General features: G+C 36.1%; 1 protein-coding gene across 4 annotated transcripts in view; it reads left to right on the forward strand.

The window, feature by feature from the left end:
- The window catches only part of RALGPS2 (Ral GEF with PH domain and SH3 binding motif 2), a gene marked incomplete at both ends in the record, with an annotated part of 100,523 nt that overhangs the window by 60,281 nt on the left and 16,367 nt on the right, over positions 1-23,875 (forward strand). For 3 of the 4 annotated variants that reach the window (XM_082483304.1, XM_082483302.1, XM_082483303.1), the window contains 6 exons: positions 9,303-9,440; positions 10,369-10,459; positions 13,164-13,231; positions 13,876-14,011; positions 14,839-14,990; positions 23,231-23,285. In XM_082483304.1, the coding sequence (XP_082339430.1) occupies positions 9,303-9,440; positions 10,369-10,459; positions 13,164-13,231; positions 13,876-14,011; positions 14,839-14,990; positions 23,231-23,285 (640 nt within the window). Of the gene's footprint in view, positions 1-9,302; positions 9,441-10,368; positions 10,460-13,163; positions 13,232-13,875; positions 14,012-14,838; positions 15,017-23,190; positions 23,286-23,875 lie in introns of all 4 variants that reach the window. The other variant, XM_082483301.1, reaches the window with a different exon arrangement.

A 23,875-nucleotide genomic window follows, 5' to 3' on the forward strand; every position in this document is an offset into this window, starting at 1 on the left:
TTTTATATTCATATATGTAGATAGAGAGATATAATTTGTTAAATACTATGTATGTACCTATTCATATATACACACATTTTTCAAATTTATATATACACAGATCATAGAATCGTCTAGGTTGGAGGGGACCTTTAAGATCATTGAGTCCAAACATCAACCTAACACTGCCAAAACCAGCACTAAAACATGTCCCTAAGTAGACTTGAAAAATACAGACATATTGAACACTATTTTTGGACATTAGTGTTAGGCAGGAGATTAGTGTGACATGATTGTCTTGAACATTAAAAATTACATATTCAAGTAACTTTAAATTTGTAAGGAAAGCCTGTAACACTTTGCTCTGTATTTGTGTTCCTACTTAGTTGCCTTTTGAGATGAGTATTCAAAATTGTTGCCACACTATTTTTGTATCTTTGAGAGCATTTTTTATCCAAATAACACTGGGTTATTTGGTGTGTTATCAATATAAATACTATACTGAAGAGTGTCATTCACTTTTTAAAGAAAATAAAAAAGTTAAAGAATAAAAAAGTAGTGATAAAGATTGAAGAATGTTTTTAGAGAACCTGGGGTTTTTTTTAACTTTTAAAATATTTGAGATCATAAACAAAGGTATCACTTAAATCAGGGGAAAAAGCCCTCATTTTTCACATCTTGCTTTGTCAAGCAGATCACTTCTTATTGCAGCTGCTGGTCTGGCTTTCCTTTCCAGACTACTATTAGCAGTTGTACAAGACCTCTTACAGTGGCCTTTGTATAGTTATGAAGGGAAATAAAGTAAAACTGGAGAAAGTTAATAATTTTCATGCTGTTCCTGCCAAGTTCAAGTGCATTTGGCAATCCTGAAACAGTCATGCTGAAGGAGAAGCAGACCAGTGCTGCTTTCACCATTTAAAAATGATAAGCTGACTTCTGTGTCAGGTGACTTCTCCATGTCCTGTTACTGGCTTTAATATTACAGCTACAAATTATTTCTGCTCGATCTCAGAGTAAACATATCCAGTCTTTATTTTTTGGCTTCACTAAGAGCAGTGGTTACAAACTTCAAACCATGCTGTGCATGCAGTCAGGAATTATATCTAGGAATCTTGATTGAATGTTCCACCGTTGCCTAAAATACAACTTTTTGGCTGATAGTTGTATTGCAAGCCCTGCTTCTGGGAGGGGGAGAAAACACTTGCTTTTAACACATACTGGAAATCATTTCTTACCCTACATAAATGGAGGGAATACATAAAAGTTTGGAAAAGTTTATATTTAAAAACTTATTTCTGTATGATTTACTGTTAGTATGTAGTAATAAGTATTTTGTTATCTACTAGTAATTATTTTTCTCAAAACTAGAACTTGGTTAAACGTTTTGTTAATATTTCACTGCTGAAAGTGTAACTTCTGTGGTGGTGGGTTGTTTTTTTATAAAAAAGTAGGAAAAAGTATCACTTTTCTCCATAGCTAATAGTGTGGTTTTATTTGGTAGTTTCAGACATTTAAAATATTAATCACTTGAACAATGCTCAGAGTTTGAAGTTCATTAGTTCAAATTTTCACATGAATTATGGTGAACACATGGGAAACGGGTTTATGTGTGGTTTCTAACTGGACAAGGATGAGCTGAATTAATTGTCTAAAGTTTGAAACCTCTTCACATCTAAATTATTTTTCAATACTTCTATGTTCAGTGTTTGCAGATGCAGGGAAAGTGACTTCATGGCATATGGTTAAAGATGAAGCCATAGTACAAGTCCAGTATTTTACTATGTTCACAGTATATAATAGCTACTTCATAGTCTAAAAAGGTGAATAACACTTTAGTTCTTGGTAGTTTTTAAAGACCCTATACAGTTACTTAAATAATGAATGGCTGGGGGTTTTCCCCTCAGCAGCACATTTTTCCCCTGAAATACATTAAAACTTAAATGACTCCTTCAAAACCAAACATTTTGCAATGCAGCCCACTTTCTGACCATGTATTCTGCTGCAGTCTGTTTTCATTTCTGCATTTCTTTTAATATTATATGTGTTCATTTTGAACTTTTACACTTATGAGTTAGAAGTTCTGTGTCTATATATGTGCTGTCAGATCATAAAATGAATTAAATGGTGTAATATAGCATGACCAAATGCAACAGCTGCATAAGATTATGCCCTAGAACTTTGAAATAATTCAAATGTCTTGTATTAGACTGAGACATTTAGATAAGCAGGGATGAGTTCCTTCTGAGAATCTGCTTGATGAATTTTGATGTTGAAAAAATTAAACATCTTACGATGTTGCTTGGCATGTTTGATCAGCTTAACACCTAACTTGTTATACAAGAATAGGTTGTGAGTAAGATATTTACCTGGAGTTTTAATCAGCTTAGAAGGAAATGAAAATACTGTTTCAGAAATTTCCTGATGTTCTGGGCAAGCAGCTTAAAAAAATATAAACTGTTTATCCAAAATATCACAGAATGGTAGCCTAATATGTAAAACTAAAAAATGACAAATATTAGAGTTGGGAAATAGTTCTAGGGTTTTTTAATTAGACACATTATGTCACAGATTCCCAAGTTTAGATGTTTAGGTAGTGTCATAACTGTTATGAGATAAGCGCTTGAGGCTCAGGAATCCGTTTAGACAGAACCACAGTCTCAAACCCTTCCTGCAAGTTGCTTGTAGTGAGCAGGGCTGCTGAAATGCCTGAATGCAGACCTTGGAAAATAAGCGAGAGAGATCATGATTACAGATACTATTTCTTTAAAATGTTATTTAACTCTTTATGAACTGTCATGTTTTTAAATTAGAGTAGACTGTTACTTCACTGGTTCTGTTGTGTCTGTGTCACCCAGTTTTGGGTCTCAGATTTCTGTAGAAGTTGTATTACATATGTTCTAGTATGCTGATGTTCTATTGCTTCTGCAGGAGGAAATGTGCAGTTTGCTACTCTTCATAGGAATACAAACTTCATCACCATCTTGTCAGAAATACTCAGAGCTGTGGATGGGGCTTCTATACCACTTTACATTTAATACCATTCCTTTTTCTTTTGGTTATTTTCTTTTTCCAGACTGATCCCCATGGAAAAAAAAACAAAACAAAACAAAAAAAAAAACCAAACAAACAAAAAAAAAAAACAAAAAACAACGTGTTTCCAAAATTAATCTTTTGTTTTATTGCTTTTAAAGGCGTTTAAAGGAATTAAATTCCAATTTAAAAGAGCAAAACAAACCAGTAACCACTATTTTTAACTTTCACTGAGAAACTACTATAACATGGGCTGTGTTGCCCTCAACAATATCGTATCGCTTACAAATATTAGGGTTGCAGGAATGAGGAAGTGTGGAAGCTGGTATATATTTGGCGTTTTTTAACTTTCTACACAACAAACTGTTTGTTCTTTGTTGTACTGCTGTGACTCTCATGTTCAGCAGGATGTAGAATTTGGAGACCCACAACACAAATTAGAAGCCGTTCTTTCAGAGACAAGCTTCTCCCTGGGCAGTGTAGGTTGTTACAACTGAAGGGAAGAGAAGTGTTGCAGGTAAATGTGCATATAGAATTCCCTTTGTATGGAAGGTAGAGTATCAGTACATATCTTGATTCAGAGTATTTATTAAAAGAATATGGTCAAATGATAAATATCAACGGTGCCCTCTCTTGTAAACCGCCATGTATAAACGTGTAAAACAGAAAGAGAAACACAGTTTTTTTGAGAAAGTAAATGATAATACTGAGAAGGAAGATCCTCTGAACACGGTACCAGTTATTCTGAAAGCTCTGTTATTGACGTTACGCCTACTTCATTTTCTGTTGAGCTTTGTCTAAGCAGCTAAAATCAATAAAACCATCTATGTTCCCTTATCTCTACACAGAATAAGTGGAGATTTTTGTGGATTTTTTTAGATTAAAACTGGGTCCATAACATTAGAAGTAATACTGATGTGGGGAAAACATTCTTATTATAGGAGAAAGGTTCACATGGATTTCTGATACATCTGTCTACTTCAGTAAGTTACTTTCCCCTATATAAACAAATGCTTTTCCGGCAAGTCACTCTGCCTCTGCTGAAATAACAGGATTACTTTCAATTGTATTGACTGGGATCCAGGAATAATACATCCTTGGGTTTTGTTAGTCAGATACATGATGTATTGAGTCAGAAAATACTGCTTCTCTGAGGTTAATGGTAATCTGATTCCTTTTAGGAAAGGCAATCGAAAAATCTTCAGGGGTTCTTGAAATAGTTATTGAAAATGTGTCACTTTTAAAAATTATAGATTCTTAGAAGTTCTCTGCAGAAGAGATTTGTAAATCTTGTCATATGGGATATTCTGAAAACACAGCAAAATACCATAACAGTTCCAGATTTTTTGGTCAAGTTTGTTTTTAATGTGAGGGTCTGTATTCACTTGTTTGCAGCCATTGTGTGTGTTTGCACCATTTTAACAGGCAGGTACAATGGAGTGGTGCGTTTTACATTTGGAAATGTGTTATTTAGGGGCTCCAGAATTCTCTGTGAAACAGATACTGAAGACATTAAGCGTCTAGTGATGTTTGCCATAGGAAATTTTGTTTCATTTACTGGTGTATAAATTTTAAGGACCAGACTAATAGCGCATGTTAAAAAACAAACTAAGCCCAGTAAAACAGTAATTAAGACCTGATAAAGCCATGTAGTTACTGGCAAAAGTTTAAAGGTTCAGAATTCCCTTTCTTGGAAGTAAATTTTTGTAAAACTTTAAATGGCATATTTTTCCATCGTACTTCAGATCATTCTTGTGGAAACAGAATAATATTAGTATTCTGTTATTTGTTTTAAAATAAGCATTTCAAAATTTGAACTGTAAAGTTGGAAGACAGCAAAGGAGAAAGAGTTAAAACCTTACACACAGCCAGTTTATTGCTTTAAAATTATTGACTCAGCTGTTTTCATTTGTGAAAGATTTAGGAATTGTTCTAAGCAGCATAAATCAAAACCTTGGCTAATAATGAATGAGTGGAGACTGGTGTCCAAAGCACACAATGTAGGCTGCAAATTTTTTTTTTGTTGTTGTTTAGGTTGTTCTCTTTCATATGTAAAGCAGCACAAAAGGATAGCAAGAAAAAAGGCTCAAGAGCTTGGAAAGGATCCATCTTTCTTGTTTGTCAAGACTGCTTCAGACTTTTTTCCTCCCATAGCTACTACATCTTAATTAAGTTTGCTTTCTGTAACACTTTGTCTCTTCTTTTAACATCACCCCCTTCATTCTCTCTTAGCGTGTCAGACGTTTCTGAGAGTTGTTAATACAAATACATAACTTAAATTCTTTTCTATTGTTCTGGGTTATTTACCAAGTCAGCATGAAGAAAGGCAAAAAAATAGAAAATTATGTATTAAGAACTCTTTTTTGGTTTTTGTCTGTACTTTTGTCTTCTGTTTGTAAACAAGGTTGTTTTAATTGTTGACTTGCAACTTCTCTCTCCCTCCTCCCAAAGAACAACTGTAACAAACTCCTCTATTTTCCACTTAATACAGTGTAGCCTTGTATATTGCATTTCATGTTTATGAAATGAATCTTTATTTAGAAACAAACTGCTGTTCAACTGAGGTAAAATTAACTTCCCCATCATTCCACAAATTGTTAAAGGGATATGGTGCCTGTTGCAGCAATGTCTTTCGATTTTCAGCTGCACAATTGTTTGTGCTGCAAACTTGATTATATTCTGAATCAATGTATGACTTGGGTTTCTTGGTTGGTTGTACAACTCGGCATACTCCTACTGCTCAGAAGTACCATAAATAAAAATCTAGTTGAAACGATATACAATGATTGCTACTTACAGATGTGCATTGATTTACTTGGGACTTTTTACAGTGGTTTTATTGAGGTATCCATTTTCTAGTTCTAGTAATGCTAGGTCTATGCTCTGCTGTTGGGTGAAATCCAGCTTCCCTGAAATTGATAGCATTTTTGGCTTTTGCTTTCTGGTAGGATCAGAATTTCACATTAATATGTTCACAATACCCAAATTGCATGCTTAGCAAAGAATCTGGTAGTACTAATTTTCTGTAACTGTAGATAACAAAATCTACAGAAGATTTACAGCTAAACAACTGAAACGTGTTCATCCTTACAACTGGAATGAGTTAGTCTCTGCTCTTAGGCAGAGTCCTTTTTAATTCTTTCCAAGTTTCCAAAGTATACCAAATGCCACAGAAGAGAGTTTTATAATTTTGTCAAACATTTCTCAGGCCGAGAGAGATTTGTTTCGTCACAATTGTGTCTTGAGGGAGATGTATGTAGAATTTGCAAATAGCTCAAAATTAAACTTGCAAGTAAGAATAACTTTTTAAAACTTACCAAGAAAAAGATCTTCCAGCTGTTTTGCTTCTGTGGTAGATGGAAAATCCAGAGGCCAAGTTGCTTTTTCTTCCTATATTACCCGATGCTGTGGATTGTTAATCTGCAGTTGGAGTTGAAAACTGCTTTTGTCTTTCTCTGTTAGATCCAAGCTGTATTGAGGAATTGGGTTTCTCCATATGATAACCAAGCTAACTAATCATTAAAAAAAAAAAAGAAAAAAGTTATGTTCCAGTATGTGTTATTCCAGAAGAGAGAAAGAAATGTTTTTTGAAACTGCAGTGTTTTACTCTCATATGCAGAAGTGCACTAACCAGCTACAGCTGACCCAGATTCCATATACATCACTTTTGGACAGTTTTTTTTAAACAAACACACATTCGCCTTAGACGTTCAGCCCACCTATGATGTCACCGCAAACACACTGAGAGCAGAAGAAACTCCTCCTTCGGATTTCCTATCCGTACCCTCCAGAAAAGGAGGGGGTAGGGAGGCTGAGAAGTTAGGAACAAGGAAAGATTGTTTGCCAGTAGAAGGGAGGGTACCATATGGCAACAGACTGTGCAAGAGTTCAGCAGGCAATTACAAATCAAACATTTTTACTACGCTGCCTAAAGATGCCTTTCAAGTTATTACAGTACTGGGCTTCATTTAGAAGAAAGATTCTTTCAGGCTGATAAAACTCGATTTGTGTTCCTGGGAATAAAAGGGGCAGCCTGGCTGGATACAACAGGAAAAATGAACCATTTATAGTCTAGAAGAATGTTCAACAGAATGTCGCATTCAATTCTTGACATTCAGTTAATAAGAAACAGTTCCAGTTGTTAAACACATGAAGTCTCTGATACATGTGGAAAATGTTAGAACTGTGTGTGTGTGTGTGATGGTTTTGGGTAGGTATCAGAATATTTGATAACATCTGACTGGTGTTAGAAGTAGCAAAACCCACCTAGATTATGCCCTGTGAGGAATGCAGAATACTGGTTTTAGTTCTGTCGATAGTCAGCCAGCACTTAAGCGCATTCAATTTGCTTTCATTGATTTGTTCGATTTCTTCACAAAGGACATGCCAATTACATTTGAAAGAGAATTACGCTAGTATGCTTTCAAAAATATTTTAGACTTCGTAGAAATGCATTAAGTTTAGAGAACACCTCTCCACAGAAGAGCTCTTGATTTAACAAAAAAAAAAATAAAAATCAGTGCTTAATTGAGCAAGTCATTCACAAAGATAATCCTACAAATACATTGGTCTGTAAAGTCCTGCATAATATTGCAGGTGCCTGTTCATAGTCAATTTCCTTAATTATAGTTAGTAAGCATGATTTACTATTTTCTGTGGAAGACTGAGCTGGTTTGGGATTTTTAAGGCCTGTTTGGAAATTGCTTAGCAATGTTAGTTTTGGGACAGCTTATGCAGTCTAGATAGGCACATTTAATTGCTATGCTGTCTCATGTTTCTGATTATCCTTTCTATTTTTTCATGAACTGATTCTAACAGAATAGAAAATTGAGAAATTTAGTAGTATATCAGGTCATGTGTAATACCTTTCTTTTTCGCTTTTTTATATGTCAGCTTTGAACCACAAATATTTTAATTTGTTTCTGTGTGTGTGCACACGCGTGCGTGTATGTGTTGATTTTGGAGTGATGCCCAGAGTTTCCCAACTCACATTTGAGGACTGTACTGCTTAGGTGCTATACAAACACAACTGCTGTTCTTGTGAGGTTGTATTAATAGTCTTCCACCTGTAAAGGCAAACTTCTTGTTATGATTTTGGTTATACAAGGCTGAGAGGTGAAGTAAAATATAATTTTAGAAATTCCCTGTTGCTGAAATAAGTTTTGTAAAAAATACAAACTTAAATCATTTTTTTGTTTGTTTAGATATTTTGTGGAAGATGCAGGGGATGAAGAGCGATTCATTTTAATAGCAGAGTTGGTCAGGATATTTTTCATGTAGTTGACACAAAAATGATTAGTCTTTGGGTGAAGTTCAAGAAATGGAGTTGCATTTAGAATTAAAATAAGTGGTTTACCTACAGCATTAGTATCTAAAGAGGAGGATTTTCCTCTCTACATGACTAAGGGATTGAAAGAGTAGTAAGGTTAAAGTGGTGGTGGGGAAGAAAGCAAGTGGAAGAATTGAAGGCTGTTGTATCTTTGGAGTTGTGATTAATGTGAACTGCAGGTTTCATAATGCATTTCAATCTGAGTGCACTTTTTGCCTACTTAACTTTTCCCATGTTGCTGCAAGTTGAGTTTGAGTTTCTATTTAGCTTGAAGACTTATAGATAATATGACTTTTTTCCTTCTGTTATTTTTTTTAATTGCTGAATTGGAGAAGTAGTAGACTTCCTAAAAGAATTCATAATTTTGATCGTGTATTTTAGCATTGTGTGTTTAGAATGCTTCATATTTGTCAAGGGAACAATTAATTTGTGATATGGTAGAAGATTAGGTTCATGACTAATTGTGCATGTCCTTGTAATAACTTTAGAATTAGAAATAATGACACTGTTAAAGTCAGCCTGTACATGCGTGGTGTGATGCAGGAGGAAAGGATCCTCTCTACCGCCTGCTGATTTGTCATACAAAGAATGAAAGCTTGCACACAGGAACCTAACTGTACTCATATCCTCAGCATCTGGAAATATAGCTGAGATAAGGTTGACAAAACTAAGGATTAAGTGATTGAGGAGAGTGCAAATTCAATCCCAGACAAGGGTGGCGTGGTGATGTACTTTCCTGTAAGTCTAAGCATTATTACTGGTTTACTCTGGGTCTGAAGGCTCTTGGAGATCTTGTCGAAATGATTTATTGAGTAAATCCAGAATACTATTCTGAGGCAATGCTGTTGTCAACCTGCATGTGCGTTAGTCAACAAAAGCAAAAATTCTTCAAAGTATCATTTGTGAGTTTTTTTTCTGCTAAACGTGAGACACTAAATAAACTTTTCATTCTAATCTTATTCAGGTATTTTTCTGTCAGACTTGACATATATTGACTCTGCCTACCCATCAACAGGGAGCATTCTGGAAAGTGAGCAAAGAACAAATTTAATGAACAACATTCTTCGAATAATCTCAGATTTACAGCAGTCATGTGAATATGGTAAGCTAGTGTGTAAATATTGCAGCATTAAAGAGAACAATTTAAAAATCTTTAATATATGTCCTCTGTAAGGCAATGTAAGTTAAGGCCCAGCCCATTGGAATGCCATTAACACTCTCCCTCACCCTCTCTCACCCTCTCAGCCCAAAAATCTAAGTTTATTCTGGTACTGTTGGTTATGACAGAGTGTCAGCGTGAGGAGACGGAATAAGATTATCCTTTTCCTATATCACACATACTTTTGCTGTATGTATTTTCTGATAAAAAATGTGGAATATATTGTACTTAACAGTAGTTTTACTAGTACGTTATAAACTTGTTATCCCCGTGTTTGATAATTTTATGACTATGAAATCAAAAAATAGTAGGATTGCTTTTGGAGTAGTATTTTTACTGGAGGTAATAAAATACATTCCATTTGTCTTTTGGACATTTATAGTTTTGTTCGTAGGTTAGATAATGTATTTTTTCTTCAAAGGTTGTCTCCCTCACAATCCTCTTCAAGTTTTAGTAAAGTCGTAAGGCTGTGTTTGTGATGGTGGAATGTGAAATTAGCACAGGATTGTGGCTTCACTGAAAGCTCAACATAATGAGAATGTGGGCTGTAAAGGAGTCTTCAGATACAACCTTCCAGGTTTGGGACTTCAGTTTGACCAGGGGCGCACTCTCACTTTTCCCTTACACGTGCTCTTATAAGTGGAGCAGCTCTAGGGGGATGCAAACCTGGCTTTATGGATGTGGGGAATGTCAGCTCAACACGCAAAAATTGCTATGAAGGACAAAAATTTCAACATCAGTAGGGACTGTAGTTTGTACCTTCATCTTACATAAAAAGGCAAGAGATCTGATTCTGTTTAAATAGTTTCTGGAAAATAAATTTGCTTACAAATGAATGGTACAGTGATAATGAATGTCATCTGTTCTCCAGATATTCCTCTGTTGCCTCATGTCCAAAAATATCTAAACTCAGTTCAGTACATAGAAGAACTACAAAAGTTTGTAGAAGATGACAATTACAAGTAAGTATGAAATGATATAACTGACTAACTCATTACAAAATAACTTTTATAATACAAAGCCTGTCACTTTTAAGATTGCACTTGTTTCAGGGGATTATTTGCATCAGATGCACCTGTTGCAAGTAGTGAGGTTACAGCGGGGTCCTGTGCTCAAGACAATTTTCAGCATGCTGGATGGCATATCTCCTTCCTTTTCTATGCCTGAGTGTATCAAGTCCTAGCTTTCAGGTCTGTTTGGTCTTTTGATTTGATCTGCAGACCTCTGAGTGTTTGCTAATGAAGACTCCATACTTCTGGCTCACGTGTAACACTGTTGAGTCAATAAGGTGGATCCCATGATTGGAAGTACCTTATGTCATTTTTCACCGGAACAAAGTAATCTGTGTGTCCAGTACCAAGTTCTTACTGAGTGTGACTTAAGGCTTTCACTTTCATATATATTTTGCTTTCATTTTATATTTTTCTCTTGATTAGGTTATACAGTGTAAGTAAAATGTAAACACTTGATTTTTGAGAGGCAAAATACTGTCTGTGTCCCCACCCATTCCTCCCAGCATACCACTCAAAACAGGGGTTTCCACTTCCTTAATTAAAAGATTATTACTGTATTAAGTGATTTGGCATCCAGCAAAACCGGGGGATGGAAAATTCTGGCATGAGACAGGAACAAGTCCTGAGGATAGGAAAAAACCTAAAGCAAATCTGTTGCATATGAAGAAAGTTTTGTTCATTGGCTGATCTGCTTGAGGTTCCCCACCCATTCCCATCCTGCCCGCCTGGGAAGTTTGTCACCTCAGTTGTGTAGAATTGGTTGCTTGTGTAGATACATTCGAATGGTGGGAGGGGTATGCATGCTACAGGAACAGATATGCCTTACCATTTAATAGCCTTAACTTGGATTTACTAAAAGGCAGCAAATGGGGACCCCTCAGTTTATGTCAAAAAACAGTAAACAAGGCCTCAGACACGTGGCTTCCCTTCTAAGATTTGTAAATTGTTCTCTGCATTTTTGTGTGCGAGCATCTGGCTTTATCTTTTTGCTGAAATGTTCTATAACCTGATTTTGAAAGTATTGCTTGCTTGCACAGAGAGTAAAGCTCTGTGGTCAAACACTTGAAGAAAAACAAAAAAAAAAAAAAAAAAAAGAAAAAATAAACAACAACAAAAAAAACACCAACTGCAGTGTCTGTTTCTTAGCAGCATGTTATTTTCATGAATTCCACACTTCACCTTTCGCCACCTTCACTAGGTAGGACTCACTACTGGTGGGAATTTTATTGCGGAAGAAGCTACAGTCTCTTCATCCTGTACAACCCATGTTTTGATAGCAGGGAAGTGAATGGAGACAATTGCACGTAATGCAGAAACATGGCCACTATTCAGAAAGTCTGTTTTTACACCTGTGGATTTTGTCTCCAAACTGAATTTTTTATGGGGGTATTTTGAAGAACTATTCTTACTATAAGTGACTATTTTACTTTTTATCCCCTAAGGTGTCTGCAGAAAGGCTGAAAAGAACAGCCATTGTGACTTGAATACATGATTTTTCTTCCTAAAGGATTTTATTTTATTAAAAAAATATATATTTTAAAATTGTAATGAATTGTTGCTAATCTGTCTGGGGATGGGAGGGAGAGGAGCTGTCAAACTTCAAACTTTTTCATCCCAAAATTAAGTATATGCTTTTCCAACCCTGCTAATTTCAAAGTTTCCAAACTGAGTGGAGAAGATATGCTTGGTCTTCATGGATTGCTCTGCTCCTGGAGTCTGCCCTCTTTGTGGTACTGTTGGAAATAACATTTTAAAAGTGCCCGTTATAGGGAAAAAAAAAAAACCCAAACCAACAAAAACAACAACTTAAATTATGGATGCAGTCAAATTGATAATGTCTTTTCCAAAACGCAAAATAAGGATTTTGGCTTTTAGACCAGTAAACACGAAAGGTTTGGCCCAGCACACTCATGCTCTTTATAGAAAACTTTAAAATATGAAGAGTAGCAAGTATAAACATCTTAGCCAAAGTGGGGGTAGCATTTGTGTACTCTTTATTCTTCCCAGTTTTTATGCTAGAGTAGTATCGTCACTTGAGTTTCATGCTTTTGATAGCAGTCCCAGGGCTGCGTAATCCTGGTTTATGCACAGCTCTTTTCCTTGGGGGTTGATGCCAACACTGAGCAATGGCCTCTTTCCCAGGTCCTTCCACAGTGTGACTTTGCCACACCTTGTTCACAGCTGGTGTTGGGCTTTTGCTCACAGAGGGTGAAGATGGCAACTGGTGGCTGTTTGTGGCTGGCCGGGCCAACTGCATCAAGCTCCCTCATGTAGAAAAGGTTGCAGGGCTCTGCTGTAGCCAAGGTTTTGCTGTTGCGTCTGGTCCTCCTTCAGCATGGTATTGCAAACCTGTCCCAGTCTATATGAACCAAAGCAATAGACTACATTTACTACATTATGTCGTAGCATGTCATTTGTGAATCCTGGGCCATGTTGCGGTGGTAGGGCTTTTTCCACCCCAAAAAAAGAATGTTTGGAAATTGTGTGTGCTAAAGATAACTATGCACAGTTTGTATTAACTTTATAGTGTTTCTTGCAATTATAGAAACAGGCACCTTTCAATTGTGAATTTTAAAAAAATTATTCTTCAAAAACTTACTTTTATATGCTTCTATTTCCTGATAAAGTAATTTTTAATGCTTCTTTAATGCAGACTTTCATTAAAGATAGAACCAGGGACCAGCACCCCCCACTCTGCTGCTTCCAGAGAAGATTTAGTAGGTAAATGTTTAATAAATGTTAGAAGATTTGAGGTTGTGAAATGCATTATTTTTGAGTTGTGAACATGAATAATATTTGCCTGAGGCTAATATAAAAAGTGTGAAGTATAAACACTGTATATTTATAATAAAAAGTGTAAAGGTGATCGGTAAATAAATTCTTTCAAGGAATTGAGTCAGTGTTTATATGTATTGTGGCACTAACTTGTTAGTGTCATTTGGGGTGAAGAGCTATTAAATATTCATTCTTTGTTGTGTCTAGACAGAAGGGCCTTCATGTAAACTTTTCCTGGTTTAATATGCTTCCAAAAATGTACATTATTTTTGATCAATGCCAAAAGTTGAAGGCAGGACTTTCAAAATGTAGAATCAGTGGGACCTGTTTAATGCCAATGTAGCTAACGCGGCAACCTTTAGGACTTACAAAATACTTGTTACTAGATAGTCTATTTGAAATGAGTGTGTTCATTTTTCATCCTGTGCCAAAGTATAGGTTTTTTAAATTATCAATATGAGTATATCAATGAGTTTTATTACAGGCTATCTCTTACAAATTGAGCCTAGGAGGTTTTGTGCAACTCTTCCACAATTTTCTGGGAAGTAACCCTGACAGTTACTCAGGAGTAATGTCGTTTTTGTTCCCAGGCTCTGAAGTTGGAGCGTCTCCACAAAGTGGACGGAAAAACGTTGCAGCTGAAGGAGCCTTGCTACCACCAACACCCCCTTCGCCTAGGAACCTGATACCGCATGGGCATAGGAAATGTCACAGTCTGGGATACAAGTCAGCATTTTATTTAACCTGAGAATCCTGAGCTTTGTGATGTATTATCTTTAAATAGAAAAGCTTTGCTTTTAAAAAGTAGCACGATATGTATGCAATACTTCACGTAGAGACAATATGTGGCAAGAGACCAAACTCAGAGCTATAATGATAGTATCCCAACCAAAGAGAATTAGTCAAAATAGGAAGACTGTGCGGCTGTTACCATGGTAAGAATAGCCAATGAGTTAGTCAAAATAGGCTCTTCTGAATGACAAAATTATCCCTTATAGCAACTCAATGCCAGTGTAATTCTTTCAAATACAAACTGAAATAATTGCTTTATTGGTATTTTTATGATGAGACCTCCTTTGTAGACTTTCATATACCTTTGTATAGTAATTGTTTTGGGTTTTTTCTATATAGGTGTACTTCCAATTAATATCTTGATCATTATATCATCAATTCCCTTGTCATCTTTTCAAAATGCAAGACTGTAGTTATTCAGTAATTCATCTCAACTTGTATTGTGTAAGTTTACCTTTAATGAGCTAGGATGCGATTCTGAAGTTCAATTATGTGTTATAGTAAGAAAAAAATACCTTAAGATATTGAAAGTAATTTTTAAATTACTCCTGACTCTCTCTTTGCTCCAAGAGCACTGTGCAGTTTTAAGACTAGCGTTTCCCGTAGATAGTATAGTTTGTGCGCAATTGCTTGTGACTCAAACCATGATTTAGTTTGGTACTCGGAACGCACTACATGCAATCCTTCAGGGTGCTAAAGCAACAGCTTTTGAAATGTATCAAAGATAATGTTGTAACAGTCTTGTCCTTGTTCGTTTCTAGTTTCATACACAAAATGAATACGGCTGAATTTAAAAGCGCAACATTCCCCAACGCAGGACCAAGGCATCTACTGGATGACAGCGTCATGGAGCCTCATGTCCCATCCCGAGGGCAGGCAGAAAGTTCCACCCTTTCTAGTGGAATTTCAATAGGTAGGAACTGTAAACATACCCATGCAGTACGTGGTCTTTTAATAAAGATTTTAGCACGATTAGTTGGCAATTGTACAAGCAGTGGTACTATTCTAAAATAAAAACTCTATTTTAGAAGAAACTATAGAAATGTAGGTGGAGGGCAGCATAATTTATACAGTGTGAACTACGTGCTGACAAATTATAAAAAGCAGATTTTTTTTCTTGTATCCCCTTTAATGATACAACTGCTGTTACTCCACCTCTTCCTTGATGGGGATGGCAGGAAGCTCAAGGCAACATTTCCTATTCTCTTCCACCTTCCAAAACAGTCCAAATTCAAAATGTCTTGTGGTACCTTTTCTATTTAAAATGCCTTATGAAACTGACAGTGAGAACTGTCTGTTGCTGACAGTCTTTAACAGCATAATTTGTAAATACTCCTTACTTTTGTCAGTAACTTTCAGATACTTCAAAATGTCAGAATCTACTTCATTGTGGTAAGTTACTGATCTTCAAATGTTTAGGGTGTTCTTTCGAGAACTTCTGCTTCCTGAGTTTCTTATGTGACAGCAGTTGCTCTTTTTTCCTGTTATGCACAGATCCTTAAAGTGGAGGGAGAGCAGGGCAAGTGCCTCTCAAAACCACCTAACTGCAGCGAAGATTGAGAAATGGAGCCTCTATCACAGTCCTCTTTCTCAAAATTATTGGCTTGGTAGAATTTGATGTTCACTTTTATGCATTTATGGTAATACAGGATTTTTGTAGTGTTACGCATTTCTTTAGATAACATAATTTTAAAAAATGGGTTTGCTTTTTAACCTTCAGGGAGAGAAGCAAGGTCACGCAGTTTCAAATTATGCTGTTTTCAGGAGCTGTTCATGTATTCTTTGAGGAGAAAGACATATTCTGAGCAAACATTAAATATAATTTTCATATGGAAAAAGTCAAATATCTAGAGACAATAATTTTAAAAAATTCTGTTGTTAAATAAATCTGTGGAACTAGCTTAGACCAAAGTAGTTTGAACATGTTCACATAAGGCAGCTTCCAGTAGCAAATGTGCATTGCCTGTCTCTGTTTTCTACAGGTTCTCTGCTCTGGCAAAGTTTGCCAATTTAGAATCATCCAGCAGGAATGGTACTTCTTACCAGCATACAGGCAGCTTGTATTCTCAGGGATTGCACAGTACAGGAGACTAAAGGTTCTCATGCATCTACTACCCTCCAAGTGTGGTCTTCTCAGCATTATGCTGGATTTAGGGGAAAAAAACTTTTGTCACCTTCATTGAGATGTAGCATTGCCCTTTTCTCAGTGCCGTTTTTTACTGATGTCTAAATATCTAAGAAACTTCTCTGCAGTTGATCCTTTTTTCCAGAGTAAATTATTTATTTACCTCCATTAAAGCCTAGCAGGGAAGGTTTGCCAGAGCCGGCAGGCAGTTTTTCATGAGGTACAAATAGGAACCAGTCACCATCTAGACATTTTGGAGAATACAGTTTCCCTTCTTTGTCTCATCTCTGAATTTTTCAACTCTGTTCTCTTGCTTAGCTGAGGCATAACCTTATCGACTTGATGTAGTCACCTTTACATGTTGGAACAAAACTGCTACTCCAGAAGACTTTTATAAATCACTTGTAAAATAGCAACCTTATGCATTTTTGTGCGATCAGCATGTATGGTTAGAACTTCCCCTCTCCTATTCTCTTCCACCTCCAGCCTCCCCATACTCCGATACTTTAGTTTTGTCTGTGTTTTGACAGTCTACCATCATTGTTATTTTTCATGTTTCTTGATTATGAAAATTTAAATGACACAAAAGATTATTAGAGGTGCTAGAAATAGGTATGAAGGAAGAGAGTAAGCTCTGGAGGCTTGCAGTATCTATTACTGAAGAATTCTTGGAAATGTGAGTTGTCTGGCATTCTGTACTGCTGCTTCAGCAGGATTTAAGGAAGTTGATTGAAGCTGCTAAGTTCCTCCATCATGTTTGAAGTAGTCTGTTTACTCAGTACTTGGAAATAGTACAGTCACTGGATCAGAGAGGAGGTTTACAGTATTCTACATCACAACTTCAAAAGACAGTCAAGAAAACTTCTAAATGCGTGTACTGAAAAGAGCATTATTCCTCACCTTGCCCATAAATGTGGATTTAAACCTGTTGCTCTAAAAACAGGACTATCTTTTCTTAGATATAAGCCTATATAGTATTTAACTTTTTGGATAAATGATCCCACTTCAAAATATGGACAATATTTCTGATATGCCAGCACCTTTAATATGACCTTAAACATGACTGTAATACTACTTTAAATCACTCTTGTGTTTTGAGGCCTCAGAGATGTTCAGACATTACCCGTCCTTTCATATTGAAGGGGCTGATATAATCTGCCTCTACATCAAATATCAAAAAAGCAGCAACATAATAAGTGTCTATAAGATGTTTGTGTGCAGCACTGTACTGTTATGATGCTTTGTCTAAATTGTTAGAGCATGTCAATTCATGCAGTTTTATCAGGCCTCATGTCTGAGTCACTGTTACTATTAACAGCTTACTGTAGTCTATTTATAATTCAGTAAAGCAATCAATAGGCATGTTTTGAAGATTCATCAGAGTACTGTTTCTTTTTTCCACTGGTGACCACACCAACTTCTTCATATACACAAGGACTCTTCCACTTGGATTTCTTCCATTGTCTCTCTAATAGAAACTTTCAATCTGTGATAAAAAGATCAGTTACGGCATCACTAGGCTTGAGGTTTGTGGCTGGATGAAGTTCTGTTCTGCATATAATCATATTAAAACTGAGCAGTTAAACCAGCAGCGCATGTGTCTGTAAACTAAAAATACACATTCAAGTGATGATGGGCAATTTTGGTTGTGTTGTGCTGGCGAAAAACTGATGATCCATTCTGGGAACGGTGAATAGCATACCAAAATTTTCACATAAGTGTAATTGATCCTTCAAATATGAAGGATACACTAAGTGGGTATTTTTCTTTGTAATGGATGATTTCTAAAGCAGCAGCAATGCAGAAAGTGATCCAGGTATGGGCCTTCTGGAAAATAGGCCTATCTGTATCATGAAAGCCATGGTCAGAGATCTTTATCGGATTTTCTTAATTTTGGGGTCTGGAGGCTGATTGTATATCTTCAACTCATTCTGCAAAAACCTAGAACTTAAAATTAAACATACAGCCCCAGTTATGTTAACTTCTTGTGCTTGGGTCAGAAGAGTTCTTGCTCCTAGAACTATGAAACTGTGTTCAGCAGAGTATATTATGCTAGAGTAGGGCATATGTACATCTGGTTCTGTTGCCATTTTACCTATGTCATATAGGTGCTTGTTATCTGAACAAAAGTGAGAAATCTTTTCCAGCAGTGCCAAGACTATCCTAATTAGAAGGAAGAAACACTTGACCAGTCATATATACAATATCAGTTGGGAAATGTTCTCTTGAATTCAGGAATGTAACAAGAGGAAATAGTCTCTTCTAATTAAGCTTTAGATGTTAGTAATTTAGACAGCTGCATTTGAGCCAGTCATTTGGAGCTCTTCATAATCACATCGAGAATTAAGCTCTTTCCAAGGATATGATTCATCTCATTCTTAGGTGGGGGGGCTAAAAAGAGGTTATAGGACTTATGTCCTTAAAATTCTGCTATATTTCTGTTGGCTGCAAAAAGACTTTTGGCAGATAACACAGGAAAATACAGACAGATGAATACTGCTGAAAAGAAGCCTGTTTTGTGCAGACAATCCAGAATATGTGCTTTTAGTAAATTGGGACAGATGTTTTTACTTTGCAGTGAAAGTGCATTGAGAACCCCCACTACTTACTGTCTTTAAGTCTTAAAGCTACAAGATAGTTTTGTTCTGTGATCGCTCTGTTTTGATGAGGTCACTGTATATGGTCTTTCAAAAGAGTGATCTTACCGTCCTGAGGTCTTAAGCATTGCCCTTGGCTGGGTTGAAGGAACCACCTGCACGCTCTTACCAGCTGTTCTTCTGCACGTATTTGCCTGCTGTCACCTCCTCACCTAAAAGTAGGATAAATTGAGATGTTTATACTTAGATTGTGGTTCAACTCAGAAATAGCATGAAACTTCCTTTTATTCATAAGTTTATTTTTTTTTAAGAATACATGGTTTTCTAATACTCCCTGATTTTCATGTACTTTTTAAGTATTCTTTTTTTGTGTAATTGTACCCTTAAGTATCTCTGCAGCAACGTTCAGCTCACATCATTAATGTTCTCAGAAGTTTTGGATTTCCACCATTTCTTATGATTTGGTTCAGCTGCATTTACAAATTTCTTTTCTAAAGCTGAATGTGTTTGCAATGGCTAATTTTCCAAATAATTCTGTAGAGGTAAAGGGACAGTGTAAAATAGACATTAAATAGAATTTAATAGAATTTAAAAATTCAAAGAAAACACATTTATGGATTATGTTTGTAGCAGCGTTGGATGCAAATTCTGTTCAAACTTTGGAGTGTTTTCTTTTTCAAACTTTTCTTACACTTATTTTTCCTAATCTACAATTATATGGATAAAAGCTATTGAACATTTACCTTTATTTGTGTGTTCCAATCACTTGAGAATAAGTTGAGCCTTTATTCTAATGCAATCAGAGAAATTAATGCTGCAAAGGCAAAGAAAGATATTTTAAATCAGTGTGAATTAATGTAGGAAAGTGCCTTTATAAGAAGAGTACATTTTCAAACTAAAACTGGCATAAAATGGGTACAAGAATATCAGCATTTTAATGAATTCCTCTATTAAGTCACCATCGTGAAGTACTTGAATTCTACAAGGGATTATATTTCTCTTTAAATAAATGAAGCATAGATGTAGGTATACAGTGTATGCATTTATGTTTGGGTTTTTGGCAGCCTATACAGTAGGGAAGAACTCTACACAGCCAGTGTTTGTTTGATTCCTTACCCTGTAGTATACTGCTCAGGTGTTTAGGACTCTGAGTCATCAGCAGTCTGCATCAGAAGATCAAAGTTTCGGTAGGGTTTCAAGCAGAAGGAATATGTTTTATTATTTTTTTTTTTAATATTCCATTTAAATGAGTATCTAGATGTCTCTTGCCCTAAATGTGGACACCACATTTTGCTCTTGTTTACTGCTACTTTAGTGATAGGGTGAATACAAAAGCTGTATGGTTCTTTAGGTTAAAAATGTAGATGCCTGGATTTGAGGAGAGAGATATAAAGTAGTTTTAGTACCCTGTTTCTTTCCCAATCCTTACTAGTATTGTTTGGTCCAGGCCATATGCTTGGGAGTTATTTGTGGTTAATGCAGCCATACAAAACCCCTGTTTCTGCTCCATCTTTATTTGGGTATTTGCCTTTGTTAGCTTTTCATGAGGAAACTCCATTGTCAGTGATGGTGTCAGCTGTTTGTGTTGATTCTCTGGCAGCATATTGCTTGAGTCGTTTGCCAGTCTTCACACCATTCTTATTTGGTTAATTAGCAAGCCGAAGTTGAGCTATTTAAACTTTATTGTACAATAGTTAAATGGTGATGAACTAGTTCAAATATACATGAGGATTTTCAGTATGGTCATAGACTCAGCAAGGCAGAACGTAACTGTAGGGCATGGAGTCTATATTCATGATGTTAGCTGTGCTACAGAAATTGATGTTGAGGTCTCCATGCCAATTTTTTCCTGTTTTCATGTTAGAATTGCAAGCTCTGGCAGGTCAGTCACCAGCTATAGTGACTGCAGCTCTGGAAACACTGCGTAACCGGAGCCAAGAGAGTGTCAGTTGCAGATTTGAGAAGGCGAAAGAATTTTTAGTCTGAGTACTTTTTAAACTCTTTGGGGTTGGTTTGTTTATGTTAACACCTGTTTAACTTTGGGGACTAACTTCTGGATAAAGGAACCCTGTGTTAAAAGTTCAATATCCTTAGACTTTCAGCAATGAGTGGATGCTGTGGCTAGGGGGGAATGGCTATGCAATGGTATAGACATTCCCTATCACATACCTAGGAATCTAGCCTCGCACTGTTTGTATGGCTGTAGCATAGACATGTATATGCACGTCTACAAACATGAAGAGAAAATTCTTGTCTGTATTCAACTGCTCTAGAGGGCTCCAGGGAGACCTTGTAGCAGCCTTCCAGTACCTAAAGGGGGCCTACAGGAAAGATGAGGAGGGACTCTTTATCAGAGACTGTAGTGATAGGACGAGGGGTAGAGGTTTTAAACAGAAAAAGGGTACTTCTAGATTAGATATTAGGAAGAAATTCTTTAGTCTGAGTTGGTGAGACACTGGCACAGGTTGTCCAGAGAAGTTGTGGATGTCCCATCCCTGGAAGTGTTCAAGGCCAGGTTGGATGGGGCTTTGAGCAAACTGGTCTAGTGGAAGGTGTCCCAGCCCATGGCAGGGGGGTTGGAACTAGATGATCTTTAAGGTCTTTTCCAACCCAAACCATTCTGTGATTCTATGATTTCCCTGTCTAAATAACCCTGAAATTTGTCTGATGATCAGTAGCACAGTTAGCAAAAAAAAATTTTGCCAATTGCTGTTCCTCCTAAGATAGGAAAAAGCCTTCCTGATATGCAGTAAAGGTAAACACAACTCTGATTTTTTTTTTTTTTTTTAATTCTATACAAGAAATTGAAATGACAGTGGTTTGTGTCATGGCTTTTTCATAAAACCAAAACTTGTGTAGAACATTACTTAATAGAAAGGATTTATACTACCTAGGATTTGTTATTAAGTTTAACCTGAAGACCTGCTTGAGGTTGTTGGAAAAACTCAAAATATCAAGTACATACTTGAGAAGAATTTAAGAAGGTGATATATTTTTAAAGTACTGAATGAATGAAATATTTCCAGTTGAGGTGATAGTCAAATAGTGCACTTAATGTTTAGAAAGAATTTGGCTAGGCATCTAACTTTTAGTAAGTTATAAACAGTTCCTTTCACCTCTGTTTTGTTTTGGAAGGAGAGATGTAATCTATATTCTTTTGATTTTCGGGATAGGGGGTTTTTAGTACCAGAACTTCTGTTGTGCAAAAAATCATCTGGTGTTTTTTAGAATCTAAAAAAAAAAACTGTTACAGATGTTCTATATAGTTGTTAGAGGGCTAGTCAAATCCTAAAATTCAGCCTTTTCCAACTTTTTGTTACAATATTTTAAAGCATGTATAAGCATAAATATAAATGTTAAATCAATAGCTGTGATATTTTCACTTTTTTTCTAAATTAACATTGCTTTTAAAAGTGTAATTGGCAATTTCTGTATAGATTAAATTTTTTCAATGAAACTTTTTGTTTATGAATCCCCCAAATTCATTTAACTTTTGTAATTGTACTGATACTGTAACAAGGATTATCAGTTTCTGAAAGATGACGTTTCAGCTGTTTTGCATTTTTTAAAAACACTAGGTTTTAAATCTTTCTGTAGAGTACTTAGTACAATGCTTTAAATGTAACTTTCTTGGCAAAGCTAATATAGTTGCCATCATAATGTCATTTCAGATAAAATTTTCATGTATTAACCTATTTTTAAATATAAAAATTGGTTCATAATTTGTTAGTGGGTTCTAATTATATGGGTTTCTATCACATGAGCCTTAATCAACTAGAGCTCAAGTCATATTGAAGTTGCACTTCTTGTTAATATAAAGCTAAAGCTATGCAGCAATAAGGAAATAAATAAGACTTTTATTGTCCCTAATAACTTCAGTGTTGGCTGGATGACTAGGGCAAACAGGAATTACTGCACCATTTTGCAGAACAGTGCTTCAGGTAGCAATTTTTTTCACATGCAGGTTGTGAAACACAGTAACAGGTTGCTCAGAGAGATTGTAGCCACTGTATTCTTGAAGAAGGTGACTAGATGAGACCCTCAGCAATCTGATTGCTGAGTTATATTTGAGTAGGATGTTGGACCAGATGATCTCCCAAGGTCCCTTCCAGCTAGATTTACTACAAAATTCCTAAGTAGGAGAGATTCTCTATTTCTACAGGTCTGGATCAGGCCTTCTTAGAAATGTTCCAGGACCTGCTGTTCTGGACTATTACATTTGCTTGGAATAATGTAGTCTGTGCCTTAGTTTGATGTGAGTGCACCTGATAATAGCATCAGTTACTCACTTCCTATTCATGCCATGCAGTATTTTAGTGAAGTATTTTTTACACATTGACTCTTAAGTATTCTGAGGAGAAACAGACATAATTGAAATAGATGGATTGTAGATGATGAAAGAAAGTATGTTATATTCTTATCTTTTTCAAGGTAGCAGCGATGGTTCTGAACTCAGTGAAGAGACTTCCTGGCCAGCATTTGAAAGGTAAGAAAAACTACCGCTCAGAACCTGCATTTCTCTATTCAGACATAGCTACTTACAATCTCTCACTCAGTCCTGAAGATGATGCTTTATTTTAGTGATCTAGACATCTTCTGTATGTAAGAATATTAATAAACTGTAGTAAGTTCACTGAATCTGTTAAAGCAGCAGAGAAGTACCTTCTGCTCACTAGTAGTTAATAGGGCTTTTGTCTAATTGGGTGCTTACTCATTGCATGCATTCTTCTAAGTAGTTCACCCAGAGTACCATTAAACCCTAAATAATTTTTCTGGCTTTATATATTTGTATATCCTGTGTATGCTCTTCATGTGACCTATCCGTTTTATGTTTTCACTTTCCCTGAGATTTCATTCATTCTTCATCCCTTTGTTCTTGGCATTGACATTGTCACCCGATTTCTCTCCCATCTACTCTTCACTTCATTGTTACTTGCCCCTGTTATACACGGGAAGGCACAGTAATGCCCTGTCCTAATGCCTGATTTTGTGGTTCAGAATTAATATCCTGCTCCTTATCCAAATACCTGCAAATACCTGTTCAGGTGACATTGACCACTTCAATCCTTTCCCATG

This window comes from Vanellus vanellus (genome assembly GCF_965231255.1).
Source record: "Vanellus vanellus genome assembly, chromosome: 5".
Lineage (NCBI taxonomy): Eukaryota > Metazoa > Chordata > Aves > Charadriiformes > Charadriidae > Vanellus > Vanellus vanellus.